This window comes from Amblyomma americanum, chromosome 9 (genome assembly GCF_052857255.1).
Source record: "Amblyomma americanum isolate KBUSLIRL-KWMA chromosome 9, ASM5285725v1, whole genome shotgun sequence".
Taxonomy (NCBI): Eukaryota; Metazoa; Arthropoda; class Arachnida; order Ixodida; family Ixodidae; genus Amblyomma; species Amblyomma americanum.
In genome coordinates this window covers 127838322-127856453 of record NC_135505.1, presented here as the reverse complement: position 1 = coordinate 127856453, position 18132 = coordinate 127838322, and the positions used below count along the sequence as shown (strand labels likewise).

The window sequence follows — 18132 nt, the reverse complement described above, 5'->3', positions numbered from 1 at the left end:
TAGGTTTGAGGCGCAGTGTACCAAATTAAAAAAACCGAAAGTCTATGGGTGGATTTTAAAACTGTATTAATTCAACATTATTCTTAGTAATACGACCGTGCTTGTTCTGCAACAGATGCTTTGACCTCACAGCTAAAACATTAGTGTGCGTATGCACGGACTACGGATATCGAGGAAAGCGAACCGAAGTTTTAATAGGCAGTACGTTGGGGTTTCTTGTGTACGGGGTTTAACATCCCTACGTAGCGTATGCGGCATAAGCGACGCCGTGGTAGAGAGCTCGAAATAATTTCCACTGGCTGTAGTTCTGTGACGTGCCCTGGCGTCGCACAATACATGGCCGTTTTTGCATTTCGTCTTCATCTTAATGCGACAAACATGGCTGGGACTCTATCCCGCTACCTTGGGCTCAGCAGCCGAATGCCATAGACCAGCAGCCATTGTTTCGCTTGGAATAAACAGCATAAACAGCAGCGTGTACAGGGTTGGAAAACCTAACCATAAACGATGGACCATTGGCAAAATCAATATCGGCTCCATGAAGCCGCGGCAACACGACTGAAGGCCAAGGCGAAGCGCATCTCTCCTCTTTTGCCGGTGTTTCTTGTGTTATCTATTACGTTATATCATCTATAAATCGCAGTAGTCAGTAACTGGCCGTCTCTCCGTCCCTTCAGGCCAAGCTGTCCAACTCTGTATGTTCATGAGCAAGTAATGCAGAAAGTTGGTGATTCGTTATTAAGCTTGGCACCAGTGTAAGTAAAAAAGCAAATACATAGAAGATAAAGACACAGAAGACACAGACGCAGGCTACAGTGTCTTCTTTCGTCTGAACAACAAATCTCTCAGTCGGCAGTCTCCATGAAGCCTATAATTCATCGCTATATGCTATCTCAATCCTTCGTGCTCTAGCATCCCAGTAACCTTCATATTCCCTCTTTGTTACCGCGTTGATAGTTGTGCGACTTATACCATTCGCCATGTATAAGTAGATCGGGGCCGTCACGACATCTGAATGGCCTCCGACGGTGCTAACCGGTCCATGTACACGTGCTGAATACTTTGAGCAGTGAGGCGCAAAACGTGTTGATTGTATTGCCTTCTCCCTGCAATAGATGCTTATTGTATTGTTTCCATTCATGTCCTAGGCCTTCGTTATTTTGTCCTTTGTTTTGTTTCGGTGAATAAGGACTAGGTGGGTTGAGATTCAGGATACATGTAGAATTGCTGAAAATAACTGAATGGCCAGACAAAATCTCTCCAATAAATATTTGCTTTTCTTTGTTAATAATACTCTTCTGTGCCTTTGGCGACCATTTTGATTGAAAAATTAAAGCTACAGAATGCGGTCACACCAGGGAATTTTCCTGGTTCATGCATTAGCCATGCCACTGTCTGGACACAAATAACTTTTTACAACACAATAACCTGTGGCCACCAGAGTGCTTTGTCTGACTACGCTGAACTTAGGTTCACCGTTGCTGACCTGTTTTACTTTGGCCGTCTTTTACTTATCTGCATGACTGAACTGGCTTTCAAAATTTTTCTGTTTGAATGCAACGCAAGCTCACTGACCCCCGGTTTATACTAAATGGCTGCTAACACATTTTCCTTCCTTATGAGTTACCGTATCTTTCTGTGAGATAAATAAGCTTAGTTGCTTGACCACCATTTTCTGATTTAAACCCTTGCTCTGTTCGAGCCTGTGGTTTCGAATAAAAGAAAACTGCCTTGCTGTTCCTTTAAAAATCCGATTTTGGTGGTGAGAAGTCTTACAGTATCCAAAGCATTCGCATGTACCACGAGCGTTCAATAAGGCATGTGGTCTGACGGTTTCAATGTTTCATAAGTGGAGCAAGGAAAAATGTTTCATGCAGACCAATATGTGACATGGCCTCTTTTCGAGGAAGAAATCGATTTTGGATATATGTACCCATTTTTTTTTCGTGTGTGACTTTTTCATCCTATATTTTATTTGGCCTCTTTAACAATGCATTGTTCACTTCATTTCTTCAAATTTTTATTGACCTGGACATAAAAGGCGATGTTGCTGCTTGATTATGGTGCCGGCTACTCTTTTCCACATAATGGAAGAAAAACACTGAAAGTGGCGACATAACGCTCAACAAAGTACAGCTACAACACACACTATTCACAGTGCAAATAATACTGTGGACACGCCAGAATGTTTACTAAACATATGATATACCAATGATATTACCTGATGACTTAAAAAGCTGATATACTGCAGGCTATAATATGTCCTACTCACAGAAAAGGGTTAAAAACCACAACTTCATGAAATAAGAACAAAGAGCAGCAACAATAACAGCATCAGATAAATGATAAAAACATATAAATGTGATTGCCAGGAAAGTGAAGAGTTACAAAATTTACTCAAGCAAAATATAGTCCCTTTTGATCATTTTCCTCAAGGAAAGATCTCAGTGCTATAGTCGCCCGTTTCTGCATGCATGCGTTGGCTTAGGACCTAGCGCCTTTTGGAGACTGACAGGCCTTTTATTAAGGTGGTCAAGTCCCTCTTCAGTCTGGTCATAAAACTGTAATGCTCTGAGCAATCAGTAACATATGAGATACATCTTCATCCTCGTGGCCACGTGCACACCGTGCGTTGTCTGCACGCCAAATTCTCTGCAGAAAGTGATTCTATTAGGCTTTTCTAAATAGTAAGCGATCAATGAGAGCTTCTAGACGTGTTTTGAGTGTTATCGGGATCTCTGTTTCCTGTATTGGTGATGTTAGTTGTTTTGTACTTCAATATTTGCTTTAACTTTTCTTTACATTGTCCCTATTTTCTTTTGTGACAGTAAGTGCGACTTGTACTTGCCGCAACGATTATCTGATCACTTTTATTTACATACTGGTGCGCATACTAACCCCGTCCAAATGCCTCCCTGGAGGCGTGTGAGGTCTAAGCACCATAAATTCTGGTACGCAGCCTGCGGGCTATACATGTTAAAATTTGAAATTTTGGGCTTCGCGAAGTATCTATAGGTGCTGAGAATCGCCCTTTATAGCAACCGATGCCCAACACTCTTCGTACAACTGGGTGTGGACTACACACTGGGTAATGACTGTGTAACGTGTGTGGACAATCTAGCCCTATTTTTTTTCAGCTAGAATTGAACCTTGCGGGTTATAAAGCAGCTGCGGTCTGTACACGAGAAGTCACGATAAATAAACAAATAAAAATGATTTTCACCAGTAGCGCTGAATTTCCGCCACGGACGCTTCATGGAAGAATTATAGTCGCTACTGACGAAACCACCGACGCATATCCCTGGTGGCCTCTTGTTCAGAGGCGAAGCACGAGTCCTTCGGGCATTTTTTCAACCCTGGAGAAATTAAGACGCCTAATTGTAGAATGGGTGAGGAGAAACAGCCACCAGCGTTCTCCAATTACTTGCAGAGACTGGCGCACGTCCCTGACCGGCTCTTTTGATGACCCTCTATTGTCGCAGGTTAAATCGCTTCCTTCCAACAGCTGCGGTACAGGAGGCCGCGACGCATGACGGCACAAGTCCCCCCTGACGAGAAATGAAGATGACCGTGTTAACAATGAGCCAAGGACTCCGGTGGTGCCTGAGAAGCACCCGGTTTCGCCGCAATCACAGATGTTTGCAGATTGACTTTTTTTGTAGAAATGGAAGGCGGCAATTTCGGGGTTTTCGAATTAATTGATGTCTGCTATTAGCGACGAGCGGGGATTGTGGACGACTCCGTGACGTCCAATAAGGTCAGATTACCGTCTAAAAGAATGTACATGGCGAATGCGAAGAGCACACGACCGAACGGACGAACTCTCTATAGTTATTCAACAAGCATGGCCATAGTTGGTTTATATAATTGGTTTTTTTCCGGGGGAAAGGAAATGGCGCAGTATCTTTCTCATATATCGTTGGACACCTGAACCGCGCCGTAAGGGAAGGAATAAGGAGGGAGTGAAAGAAGAATGGAAGAAAGAGGTGCCGTAGTGGAGTGCTCCGGAATAATTTCGACTACCTGGGGATCTTTAACGTGCACTGACATCGCACAGCACACGGGCGCCTTAGAGTTTTTCCTCCATAAAAACGCAGCCGCCGCGGTCGGGTTCGAACCCGGGAACTCCGGACCAGTAGCCGAGCGCTCTAACCATGGTCATAGCGCATGAACCGAGTGGGTGGCTTGCTCCCTCCTACTAGCGTCCACGAATTCCCCTTCGTGCGATCCAGTTTTTTGGCGCCCATCATCAAGCAATCGCCTCTAACCAAAGGAAAGAGGGGAACTTAAACACGCCCAGGTTTTTTTTTTCTCACTCCGCATTTCAAACCATAAAGGCGTCCAGCTTGCTTTAACGTTGCTTGTTTGGATTTGATATTTCTGTCACTTTTTCCTTCCGTAGCTGCATGGGCCTCTAGTTAGGAGAGGCCTTGTGCAGGGTGGCCAAAATGTCGTTAGTACGAAGGGGAATTCGAGGACGCTAGACGGAGGGAGCAAGCCACCCACTGGGGCTATGCGACATGGCTTCGTGACAGCCACCCAGTCCGCAACAAAGACGACGGTCCAGGATAGAGGAATACTTCAGGTAGCTAAGGCTTTGTATTTGCTGCAGCGTTCTTTGGAAAATAAACTATTGAAGTGTTTTAATCTGTGTAGGTTAAGCCTGATGTGATTTTGTTCAAATTACGTTACGGTGTTTACAGCAGTGAAATCAGTCTTTGCAGCAGCAGCGCCACCAAGAAGCACATGTCATGCAGCTGTAACTGCTAACCCGCCACCGTCGGCCGTATGCCGTATTTGGCGACGTTTCGTAACCATTTCATTTCATTGTGAAGTCATTCCTAATGATAGGAAAAATTGAACGACCGACAACAAGCATGACTGGCACGGCCCTGGTCGCAGGAAACATGCGGCGCCAGTTGGTCGCGCAGCTACAGCTGTTATTTTTTTTTCATGAAACAGCATTTGCGCAAGCTTTACAGGTGCGCCGAACGTTATACTTTGCGCTTCGTCATTCGTCGGTCCCGGCGTCGGCGTCATTGTGCCATCAATGCGGCATGTGCGTTGTACGCGTTCATGTAAGCACGTTGCATCGTGGTCGTGTTTTCGCCGCGACCACAGTTACGTCGGCCCCACAGCCTTCGTCACCGAAACCAGCAACCAATAACAGAGGACTAAATGCAACTTAAAGAAAATTAATCTTTAAAAAATGGCTGGGGTTCAATGTGGCTTAAACTTATTAATAGGAGCGAAACTCTGTTAAGCATGGTCTCCACTGTCTCAAATCAAATTTCAAGATCAGGAACTCAATCATAATAGTCATATGATCATGTGGTCATACTGCCATAGCTTGGGGCATACCACAACGTAGTTAAGTTCGGTTTGACCTTGTGAGACATCGATGGTCATTGTCGATGTAGTTTCCCCTGTCTCAAATCAAATGTAAAGTTTAAAGGTCAATTTCAGGTATCCAATGGTCATAGTCACATGATCACGTGCCCACACTACCATAGCTTGGGCCATACCACCCCGCAGTTAAGCTCGGTTCGACCTTGTGAGACATTGAAGCTCATTGTCGATGTAGTTGCCCCTGTCTCAAATCAAATGTCAAGTTCAAGGGTCAATGTCATGTACCCAATGGTCGTAGTCACATGATCACGTGCCCACACTACCATAGCTTGGGCCATACCACCACGCAGTTAAGCTCGGTTTGACCTTGTGAGTCATTGAAGGTCACTGTCTCATTCGCATGAAAATCGAAGTTGTACAACGAGGAGTAGAGATCTCGCTCTGATATGGTTCATGATGATGATTATGGATTTTTATGGCGCAAGGGCATCTATGGCCAAAGAGCGCCATGACACAAAGTATTTTCGACTTCTCAAGGTGGGGTCAAAGACCCATTTCCCAAGCATTTCACCCTAATTAGCCGAGCACCAGACCAGGGGAAAGCTTGCACCCATTGTATCACCGGTGGGTACCCGGCGGCACTGGGAATCGAACCCCGCACCTCCCGCATGCGAGGCGGATGCTCAACCACTCGGCCACCGCTGCGGTTGATATGGTTCAGGTCATCGGTTTGTGGCTACTGTTGTGTGCGTTCCGCAGTTGCCATTTATTGGTTTCCTCTCGCCAAACATTGCAATTTATGCGTGGGCACGTTGAAAGCGCATTGTGATTCTCTGCCGAATGGCATGTGCAACAATGGTTGAGCACTGTACCGCACAAGCTGCGCTGAGACAGTGATCGCCTTGAGCAGAACATTCAAATGAGCTCTGGCATCGAATGGAATACGGATGTACTTCAAGGTGGACGTAGAGCAAACGTAATGCACTAATCACTGCTCAGATTAGATGCTGATCTTGGCGTCCTATGTGCCTACAGATATTGTGAAAATAGAAAAAAGTTCCTCACCGCTGCTGTCCTTGACTAGGGCAAGACTGCCATCTTAAAATCAGATTAAGATGACACTTAGATAACAAAAGAAGGACTATCAAAAAACACCGAGTGTGGCTCTCGAGTATATTCCTGTTATAAAGAGACCGGATGGAACAAATATCACAACTAAAAAAAAAACATCAAGAAGGAAAGTTTTAGCATCGCCGCATTATCTTGACATAATCTAGGCAAGTGGTTGGTCAAGGTATGCAAGCTTTTATAGGAGAGAATGCTCCAATGTATCCTCACATGTGTAGCTATTATTTCACAAGCACTCGGTGCTGATTGGCATTTTCCTCCACTGCTCTAAAATGCCAGCGGCAGATAGCCCAGAACGCGCCCAAACAGTCTTGTCAGAGAGAATTTTTTAAAAACTTTCAGCCCCAAAGCTAAAGCAGTGCGGCGTTGGTAACATGTTTTTACAAGCGGGCTAAAAAATACTAACAATAAAGTCGCCACGTCAGGTTGTGTTGTGATATGGAAATGAGGATAAAAGAATGGTATAAATGAAAAAAAAAACATAAAGACGTCTTTTTTAGCTTCAAGTTTAAGCTCAGCTGAAGCACTGCTCCTAAACTAAACAAAAAAAGCTTTGAAACCTATTTCCGCGATAAATTCTGGTGAGCAGCGTGAAGGTTTATAGCAGTTCATACGCATTTACGGAGCGGTGAAGGTCGTCAACTCGTCGAACGATCTCCTTGCCACCCGAACACACACGCGCGTGACCTTGGAGAGGATCGAATCCCAGACAACCTTCGTTCGCTGAATGCGTTAGAAGAGCGGAAATGTTGTCGCCGCGTCGTTCCTTTCGTTACCTCCCCCATCGGCTCCTCAGTTTCTCCTCGTTCCATTTTCCGCTTTCTGTTTTCCCTTGTGTTTACGCATCGCAGCCTCGAGGCCTGGTTTCCTGTCCACTTCTCATTGTGCTACACCATTAAGCAAGTCTCTCGCCTCTGCACTTTAGGCCACCCTTCTATATGGGAGATGTATATACATATATAGCCGTAAGGCTTTTCCTCCCCTCGCCCTCAGTGCTCGCCTTGCCGTGGCTGCTAGGTGTTCGTTGATTGCCATCCGCGGCTCGCACCGGTCGCGGGCCGCAGAGCTCGTGGCGTCGAATTCGTGGGGGGAGTGAATTTCAGCGGAGCGGCAGGTGAGTATGTCGAAGCCATAATGTCGACCATCCGACGAAATATGACTGCACCCTGAAAGTGCTCCGCCAGTCGAGCTATTATACCACAAAAGAATCAAGACGTGAACCCACAGTGGTCCGAGTATTACTTAGCGGTTCAATTTAGAGTGCTCCAAGACCCGTCACCATGAGAACGTCGTTGGTTTTGTGCGCCATCTTTGTGTTGTTGTTTTGGTGGTTCTGGGAATACATGGTTCCGCTGCACGAGATCGCCCACATCATCGGTTCTACGTGGCTCGTCCTGACACTTTCGTACAAGCTGTCCCGGCTTGTCTGGACTCAAGTCTTCGTTACCAAAGTCAGTGGCGCCGGCAAGGCTGTGCTCATTACAGGTTAGTGGACCTGCTGTCGTATGCGCACAAACAGTTGTGATAAAGAAAACATTTGACAGAAGCCTGTCTGGTCGGGAAAATTAATTTAGTAGAAAGATGACTGACGCCAACCAGGTTAAACCGAAGCTAACCGGCGCAGGAGGCTTCTGCTGGAGTCGTGGCACATACAACACACACGAAGGAATGTTAATCGCTCCCTGGGGACACTTACTTCGTATTACATCCATGGTTTGCGGCCATTGACCCGGAGGTATTCAACACGAGGGCGTAAAACTCCAAGCTGCTCCTCGCCCGTAGTCACACCGTGAAGAAGGGACCGAGCCGGTCCCGAAACGTCGTGTTTTTCAAAAAAACAACCTGGTTGACGTCAGTCATCTTTCTACTAAACGGAAGTGATGTTTTCAGTTCACCACTGCAGCAACAGCGTAGATACCCCCCTAATGTTGTCTGATCGGGCTGCAAATTACGTTGGCACAAATGAAGTTGTGCACTTTAGGAATGCTCTGAGAAGGTGCTTTTTGAAAGCAGCATGTTTGCAAGAGGGGATCAAAATGTAGCTCCTGTCTCCTTCAAAAAAGAAGGAAGGTCACACGAGCTCAAGTTGAATATTTCCAGAAATTTCTCGCTAATTTAATTGAACACGAGCGATATCCTAAAGCTTATTGTTAAGAGGATGCTGCGAAAGGTAACAACTAGCGTAAGCTACAAACGACAAGACAGAAGCAAATTTACAACAGCCGCCGTTATAAGAACTGCCGCTGTTATAACAACTGCGGCCGCACCGCTCCGTTACAGCGATTGAGGGGGTGCCGTGATCTCGTTCCCGTAACCTTCATCTAGGAAGAACGTGGCGCTCCAAGAAACCAACAAAAATGGCGGTTAACCGCCGGCTAAGCGTGTGGATGGTCTGCAAGGTCAATCAGTGCGTGCGTAAAGGCCGGTGGGGCAAAGCATATTACGAGAAACATAGGCGTGGTGGGCATGAGTCGGGCTAGGCCCGCCTTCTGCTCTGGTGTCGTGTGCAGGTAGCGCGCAAACAGGAGACGACGGTAAGCTCCGGGCGCACGTGCCTGCACTAGCTTCGTCGCCGCATCATTACAACTTTTGTCGAGACCTGAAGACCGCTCCGTGTGGAACACTACAAGGACTTGCAGGACCACAGCATGACAGAAGAGAAGGGTGTGCATGACGGGGGTGGGCGCTTCTGGCGATATGGACACCTCTCGAGAAGGCCTGTCTAGCGCTCGTCAACTGTTTATTAATAGCTGTTTAGTAATATCGCGTCTGTGAAGCAGGTTGCCGGCATCAACCTTCCAGTGGCAGGTGTCACTCCGCTGGAGAGCATAGAAAGCGCTTTGATAGGGTCTGCTCAGATGTTTATAACAAACTTTTTTAGAAGTAAATGTCAAGTTTGGTTTGACTATTTTTCGCTATAATACGAAATCTGCTCTTGCTCCGAACTTGGGTTACAGGAAATGGAACGCGCAACTCCGTCAAGTTCGTTATAAGTGGGCTCCACTGTATTTGTTTTCCTTTATATTGCATTTTTGCTATAAATTGTACACTAAATTCTGAATATCACCATCAAAATCTTCGAAACATCAGAATTATTAAACAAAATGATAAAAATAACACTCAAGAGCATAAAAACGACATTTTATCTCAGAGCGGCGGCTCCAAAAAATATTGTGTTTTTAGTTTTAGTTTGCCCTTAAAGGGACTGTGAAAGGGGGTCTCATCAAAGATGCGATGTGCATTGGATACTAACGAACACCGCTTCACAAATATCCTCCAGCAAGAATTTTTTAGAGGCGTTTTGTAGAAGCTGAGTTATCGGTAGTCAGAATTTGAATTTCCGCGTCTTCGCGCCTTTTCCTATCCTCTCGTCACTTTTTGCACGCTGAAATGGCGGCGCTCCTCCGCCGGCCCCTCGCACTCGCCCCCTCCTCCGGCTGCCGACGGGCGCTAACCAATGCTAGCAGTCCGCTGCTGGCGTAACGAGCGCTTCATGACGTAACGAGCGCGGATGCTGACGTAAGGAGTGCAGATTAGGGCGAAAGCCCAGCACCGCAGGTCGCAGCCAGGCGCGGAAGTGGGAGTTTTAAAAATTCTATTGTAAATTATCGGCTCGCTTTTGAGGTCTTGTACGCGGCGTGAACGCTCGTTGGTCTGTACTCTACATAGTGCGAGGATTTTATAGACAATCTCAAATACTTTTTCAGGGACCTTCTAAGGATGACCGTAAAAAAAAGAAAGGCGAATCATGATCTTTCTAACTCATGGATGGGGGCTCAAAAGTGGTCTTGAGAATGAACGCTTCCGCTTTCAGCCCACTATGCTCAGGCGAATAAATGATTTTAAGTGCATTTTCCTTTATCCTGATGACCTGGACTACAAGAAACAATCGTCAACTCAGGTAGCACAGAATTTACAAGACTGAAGGAATGCATACGAGTAGCGCCTGTGTCGTCGAATATGTTCTTTTCTCCTGCCATCTTGTTTCTGCGCTTGTTCTGAGAAGTCCACCTAAAAACGACACGTGCTATACTGATGAAGCTTACGAATGTCTGACGTTACAGTTACTGACAGACCACTGTACCACTGTGAGACTATTCCCCCTACACATAAGCACCCCCACCGGCACTCTTGGCGATAATTGATTTTCGGATCTTTTGTTCGGTTTGCTTTAAAAGGACGTGTATTTTTTGCGACCCACCAGCAATAAAGCTGCTCTACCAATTCGTGTATTTTTGACATTTTATGTTCACCGCCTCTAATGAAATGGTCAACCGATGAATCAGTACCGCTGTGTTATTCACTATCCAGATCTTGAGCTACACTTAATTTTTATCTCATACTATAATACACTGCATTAAAATGGGGAAATCTCCTTCGTACAGGTTGTGACACAGGATTCGGTCACAGGCTGGCGAGGCGACTCTCTCGACAGGGCTTCCTGGTGTTTGCTGGCTGCCTGAGTTGTGATAGCGACGGCGCTGCGGAACTCAAAAGCCTGCCCAATATTAAGGTGTTGGAGCTCGACGTCACGAAGCAAGCACACGTAGATGACGCCCTAGACACTGTCAAAAGACATCTCGGCTGCCGAGGTAAGTCCAGTTGCTGATACCGCTGAAGGAACATAATTTTCGTCTCCGTAATATTCAAAGTACGACGCTGCACAAGTTTAGAGAAAGTGCGGACAACAAAGCTCACACCTTGGACAGCAAGCGGAGAGTATTTTGGAAACATGCCATGTTTAGTTATATCCATATTCCCATAGCAAATATTTGCAATGGCCCCTATACAATTCAGGCATAGATAGCAGCAGCACCGCATAGAAACCTGAAGGCCTTCATGTGATAGTTAAGTAACGACAAGCTTTATAAGCATGATAAAGTGCGTTACCTAGAAAACTAGTGTGATAGCTTTAGCTGCAATTAAATTGTTAGAGTAATCAAACATGAGGCGCCTGAAAGTGCCGCTTCATTAGAACAAACAACAGATAATCCTTAAATTTTAGCGGTCCTAACTTATTTATGTAGTAACAGTAGGGCCGACATTATGGCATGAACTGCTTCTCCATTGTCCCCACTTCCTTGTGTTGTCACACAGAAGCGAAGGTTCGATTAGGGGGTGGAGGCGGGGAGGGGGGGGGGGGGGCGTCATTCCCCTCATGAGCTATTTTACATAATGAAACCATGCTGATCCCCATTTTTTCGACGACACAAGTCCAAGACATGCATAGTGTAGGTGGGACCGGCCCCAGTTCCAGAGGACAAAGTTCGTTGGTTTTATGGGGTTTCATGTCCCAAAGAGACTGAAACAATGAATGGCGCAGTAGTGGACTTCGGGAAGTTCCGCCACCTGAGGTTATTTAATGTGCACTGACATCGCACCGTACACGGGCCGCTACCATTTCGATGGAGGCGAATTGCGATCGCCGTGACTGTTATCGAGCCAGCGTCTTTTGAGTCAGCAGCCGGGCCCGTAACCATACACTGCGCCAACGCGGTGGTCCCACCGGGAAACAAAGCTCCCCTATACTGGCATATGAATACGACCAATGTTTAGCTTACGTGAAGGACTCATGCAACACGTCCATCAACTAAACTAACGGTAAAAAGAGAATACAGCGTGATTTTGCCAGCATCTGCGACATTGGTTTTAAGGTGCTAGTAGTTCAAACATCCCTATTGCCTCTGTTAACCTAAATTGTGTCCGTGAGGTAAGCGGCGCTCTGTATAGACGAAATACCTCTATGGCAAACTGGAAGCGTAGTAAGTATGATAACATACAAAATTACCGTAATCACCATCCTGATCCGCCTACGCATTAGGTTCAGGAAAAAGGGCAAATTATAAAAATGCCCCGTGTAACGCAGCGCCTTTATAAAGATAGCCTGTTACAAAATCGAATAGTATACACCTGCAATAAACCAAAGAAAGCCTAGCGAACGTCACTGAATATCACCCGTCCTCTGCTCAGAAACAGCATATTAGTTGCTGACGAAGCTATATGATCTGTCCAGCTTAAAAGTGGGCCAATTTAGGGGAACCATGTTCTTTAACTGCTTCCGCTCACATCACCTCCACACTGTGACGCTCCATTTTAATAATCTCTGAGATGCATTTAAGAGAGAACATTGATGTCCACTGTTCTTGCAACCCAAAGCGTCTTACCATGTCTTGCTTCGATGCAGAACTCTGGTCGGTCGTCGCCAATGCCGGAATCGGAACTTCGGCCCTCCTTGAATGGGTGACCATGGACACTGTCATTAAGATTTTCGACGTGAACGTATTCGGAGCTCTTCGCGTCACCAAAAAGTTTCTGCCGCTCCTCAAGAAGAGTAAGGGCCGAGTCATCGCCGTGGCCAGTCCACTAGGTGAGAGTACAGTGAGACAGTTGCTGCGCGCATTTCCCTTTAAAACAATACAAGAAAGTTGAAAGCCAACCTCTCCAAAAAATTTTGCGCTTTGATTAAACGGAAGCGCTTTGAATGTTCCTACGCTGAATTCTACGTTCCATCCAGTATAGGCTACAGCCGACAAGGGCGGTACAAATGTTGCAAGTCATTTTCATGTTATTTTTCTTCAGCGCAGAAGTCTTAGTTCAGCTTACAAGGATCTGTTTTGTTGCTACTTGCGTGACAGGTTGCGATACTACAACGAGACTATCCTTCAATAACGTCCTTTTCACTGAATTAGCAACACTTTTCTTGAAATTATTCCGGAGCCCTCCACTAAGGCACCTCTCTCTTCCTTTCTTCTTTCACTCCCTCCTTTACCCTTCCCTTACGGCGCAGTTCAGGTGTCCAACGATATATGAGACAGATACTGCGCCATTTCCTTTCCCCGCAAAACCTATTATTATTATTATTATTATTATTATTATTATTATTATTATTATTATTATTATTATTATTATTATTATCTTCCCACTTTACTTTTTCTTCTCTCTGGCTGTTCATCAACTGTGTCGCCATTGTATAGCCAGGTCAGCATAGGAAGGCTTACGGACATTTTACTGACCTTTAGGTTCATCGTTCATACCAATAGCAAACATGAAGTAAGTGCTTTAGGGTTTTTTTTCGATTACCTTTCCTTCCTATCCTGCAGCTTGGACCTCTTTTTGAAGCTAAGACTCGTTCTTATCTTTTTCAAGGTGTCAAAACTTTCAGAAAGGAATCATTTTTGCTTCTGGATGTCCTGGAGCTAAGTAAAGCCGAAATTGCCGGAGTTAGTGAAGGTTCATGGTGTACAAAAAAGTACGAAAGAAACACGACATACGGGCAGTAAGACGCAGACAAGCGTTTGTCTGCGTCGTCCTGTCCGTCTGTCTTGCGTCCTGCGCGCCATTTTTTTTAGATCAGGTGTGGAGCCAACCCTTAAGCTGTGCATCAAAGCCAGACGAACTGCGTCTGTAGATATCGACTACACATTCATAGGAGGTGCTATTGTTTTGTCCATTGGCTTCTGAAATACGCGAGAAAGTATGCTTAAGCAAAGAAACCTTGCGAAAGTATTGTGTTTCTTTCAACCAAAAGTTGTGCTTCGGACCAATACAAAGTAAGAGGAAATAGGACCGCATGAGCGACCTCAAGCTCCGATGCACAGCTTTTGTTAAATGTAACTTTCACAATCAGTTTGCACCTGGACCATGCTGATCATGCATCACAAGCGTTCAAAACCACTTCAATGTGAGGGGTATTCTCGTGTTCATTGATAAAGCAGTTACGACTTTACAGATGCTGCAAGAGCCTCACTGCATGGCACGGAAGCAAACCCATTGACCATATTTTATTTTACAAAGGTTGCTCAATGCTTTTCCTTCTGAGGCAAATATCTAGATAAGGCTTTTAATATTACGGCCTTTCTTTATCTTCTACGCCTCCCTGTTCGGATTACTGGTCGCATCAGGTTGCCTTTATTTGATAGGTGCAGAGTCAAAGCAATCTCGCTACTCTTGACGCTCGTTAAGGTAAATTGTGTTTCCTAACTCTATCTCTTTTCGTTCCACGCTCCAGGCCGTTTCACCCTACCCATGATAGCACCTTACTGCATGTCAAAGCACGCCCTGGTGTCCATGATGGACGGCCTCCGCCGGGAGTGTTACGGCAGCGGTGTCGACTTCGTCATCGTGGAGCCATCCGCGTACAGGTCAGTACCGCGAGCGCAGGTATGAAAAGACAAGCATTAATTTTGGTCAACCTTGGTCGGAGCTTTAGCCCAGACGAGTTAAGGTGCCGGGATGTATTTAGGAGCGTTAATAAATCGAGGTTATACAAGGCGAAGGAAACGAGACACGGCAGCAAAGGACATAGGTTAAGTCAAAGACCACTTTTTGACGGCAAGTGCTCCTTAACGCTGTTGTGTCTTCCCTTCGTAAAGAAAAGTAGCGAAAGGCTGTCGCGAGAGAAATTGTACGCCCCACAGTAAGAATCGCATTGCAAGTATTTCCGCTGGGAACAAAGGAGAAAAAACTTGGGTGCACACCACAACGGACTCAGAGCTGATTTTGCATCATTCGACCTTTCCTTCGATGTCAGCGTATCGTTACGCGCGTAAGAGAGACTCCTAACATCGTCTAATGAAGTCTTACTTCTATGATCATAATTTTCTTTGGGAGACAAAAGGAGGCCCTACATGCACTACAATATATATTTAATCACTCAGGACAATGCTGCCATGAAATTTATCAGCATGCGAAAACAATGCTTCTGTTAGATCACGGCGCTTTCCTGATATCGAAGGCCGTATTTTAATTGTACCGCAAAAATTTTTTTTTTGCACAAAATTGTAAATACACAAGCTTAAAAGCGGCAGTTACTTTTAGTCTTGAGCATCTTTTCTCACTTTACCATACTCTTGTCATCCAAAACATAAATTCAGACACGAAATGCAATAGCTCCTCCAAGTGCAACAAAACACTTTCCACAATGTCTTACTCAACAGAGTGTGTGCCACATTTCACCATTTTTTTCGTCATTCCAAGACGCAGCGATTACGCTGGCAAACTGCAATCGGATACAACTCAAGAGCAAGCGGCAAATGTCCCTCAAAAGACCTTCGAGCCAATGGCATCGACCGATTGTCATGACGTCGTTGTTAAACAGGCTCGTCGGCCGTTCATTCTTTTGCAACTAACAGCCCCTGAGATGCCGTGCTAGTAGGTTCAAGGGGATGACACTGAATTCATGACAATCGGTTCAGTCCATGGGCTGGAGTGCACACTTTGAGAGGCATTTCCTGGTCGTTCGAGGATTCTACCTGACTGCGCCTGTCTTTCAAAATTCGTTTCGAAGTCTCATCTGAAGGTTCCTGTGATCCAATGATAACTGAGCCCTTTAACCGCTTACCAGAGTCGGTATACCAAAGGCCCTCCTACATAATAATAATTGCATCCTATCTCGTTCTAGAAAAGGGCTAATACCGCACTGTTGGCACATGTGGAAGAAAAGGCAGTAACAGCGTGCAAGAAGACAGGAAAATAGGGAGCTAGATAGAAGCAGCGCAAGTATTTGTCTCGTTCATTTTTGTCCCGGCTTCATAGCATGGTTAGATCCTCTGCGCCTATCTTGTTATCGAGAGCAGCTGCAAACAAGAAATTCATTTACGGCGGCGGCGGCGGTTATCCCCAGTGCCGCCGGATACTCAACGGTGATACAAGTGGTACAAGCTTTACCCTGCCTGGTGCTCGGCTTCGTTAGTGTGAAATGCTTAGAAAATGAGCCTTTGACCATACCTCGATTATAAGAAAAAAACCTTATGCCATGACACGTTTTGGCGAGCTAGTTGGTTAAGCATCTTGAATAAACAGCGCGAACAAAGTAGCAGCTCAGTTTCAACGTGGTACATCACTTTTTTTAAATCTTCTACCATTTTGCACACCTAGTGGCACTCTTTGCGTATGACACTTTGAAGTTAAAATTTAGCTTCCTCAGCAGACGCTCTTCTCTGGAACTAGTTTCGCGGGGCCATGCTGAGAAATTCTTGATTATTATTTCGCTTCGCCTATAATTCATTTTGCGCACGCAGGACCCCCATATTCAAGACAGGGCCCACTCCCATGGTCCTTGCCATGCAAGAATTCAAGCAACAAACGCCGGAAGTCACCGCGAACTACAGCTACCAAGACATCGAGGACTGGATGAAGACGCTTGACAGTAATTTCAAACCAGTCATCAGAGAAGATCCCGAAGAATGCGTGGACGTTATTGAAAGGGCAGTCCGAGAAACCTACCCCAAGGCTATGTACCGGTCACCTTTAGGCCGAGACGCGCCCTTCATAGCTTTCATGACGTCGTTTCCAAGTGAAGTCATTGACGCAGTGACTGCGGTCACACGAAAAGTTCAGCTAAGGTTGAAGTAAGGTTTTAAAACTTCCCCAAAATTGTATTCACGTGCTATCGACCTCAATCACAACTCAGTTGTATGCTACTCTTTGTGATGCCTGACAAAAAAAAGATTGGGGGCACTTAAGCCCACCTGTAAGGGTATAACGTGACAGTGGTTCCTCTTGCACCTACAGATATGAACATTATTATTTTTTTCACAATCACAGTCATTATGTGAAAGACTCTATGACATACGTATAAAGCCGCGTTTTAACGAAGCCGTACGAACGTGAGTGCATGGCGTAGCGGTAAGTATATATCTGACTTGCAACCCGAGGGTCCGTGAGGGGGGTTTCTTATGCGCCGGTGGTGTGGCTGGCGCCATCTATGTAAGCCTCTTGAATCAGCCACCTTCTCGACCAGTCGGGATTTTTTCGTCATGCCGACAGCAGCGCCAGCACCGGTTTCTCTGCGACTTGGGGCCTTTAAGCCGTCAGGTGAAAATATCCCCCCCCCCCCCCCCCTCCCGGTAATAGTGCTATTGTCAAGCTATTTTTGCTACAAACGGTCCTTATCGATCTCCCCAGCAACTATTTAAAAAAAAAATGTTTCAGAGCGTGTGTGTGTTGTCCCATTTTAGGAAAAAAAAAGTTTTTTGCTTTTCTGTGACGTGTGTTTCATGAAGTACGACTTGTGTCATTGAAACTAAATTAATGCTTGCCAGTTCAGTGAGTGCTACGACACAGGCTAGCCGTGTTGATACTTGCTGTCATTTTCAATGCCTGACTGGTTCCAAGACTTCTATGGGCGGTCTTTGCGCCCCTGAAAACTTTACAGACGTTAGTCACGGCAGAGAGAATGGTTGAAAATGGGATCCTTGACAACACAAAGCAAAATAAATGCTAGTCCAGGGGGACCTTAAGACCGCTAGTCTACGTTCCAAAAAAGCTGCGTCTGGAGGGAGGAAAAATAGGGCTTATCCAGGCAAAGGCAAGTCCTCGTTTTAAACATTGGCTAGCAGACTGAGAGGCGGCCTCGTGTGTTGCTCGCTTTCAACAGGGCAACCATGATGGCTACTGGGAGAGGAGGAAACGTACTGAAACCAGCGACATAAACGGGAACACAAGACAAGAAAGTACTCAGGATTGTTAACACGGTTCTTTGTATGTCCTCCTCTTGTGTTCCTGTTTTTACCTTGTTCACTTTGTGTACTATTTACAAACGGAAGGATTGGCGAGCTTCGGGGAATAAACTTCATACACTGACAAAAAAAGTTGAATTTGAACGATGTCAAAATCTACTTATTTTCCACGATTAACCACATCTGTCGTGCAACA

The 18132-nt window shown here is 45.6% G+C and overlaps 1 protein-coding gene across 1 annotated transcript; it reads left to right on the top strand.

The window, feature by feature from the left end:
- Positions 1-7230: 7230 nt before the first annotated feature.
- LOC144104292 (retinol dehydrogenase 7-like) lies at positions 7231-17327 on the top strand. Its single transcript, XM_077637192.1, has 5 exons — positions 7231-7962; positions 10863-11069; positions 12662-12844; positions 14486-14618; positions 16497-17327. Exons 1-5 carry the CDS (start codon positions 7758-7760, stop codon positions 16828-16830), a joined length of 1062 nt encoding a protein of 353 aa, XP_077493318.1. The 5' UTR covers positions 7231-7757; the 3' UTR covers positions 16831-17327.
- Positions 17328-18132: the final 805 nt, after the last annotated feature.

Coding starts and splice junctions, on each gene's coding strand:
- LOC144104292 (XM_077637192.1), top strand. CDS start 7,758: ATGAGAACGTCGTTGGTTTTGTGCGCCATCTTTGTGTTGTTGTTTTGG. Junction 7,963..10,862: donor CAAGGCTGTGCTCATTACAG/GTTAGTGGACCT, acceptor TCCTTCGTACAG/GTTGTGACACAGGATTCGGT. Junction 12,845..14,485: donor CGCCGTGGCCAGTCCACTAG/GTGAGAGTACAG, acceptor TCCACGCTCCAG/GCCGTTTCACCCTACCCATG.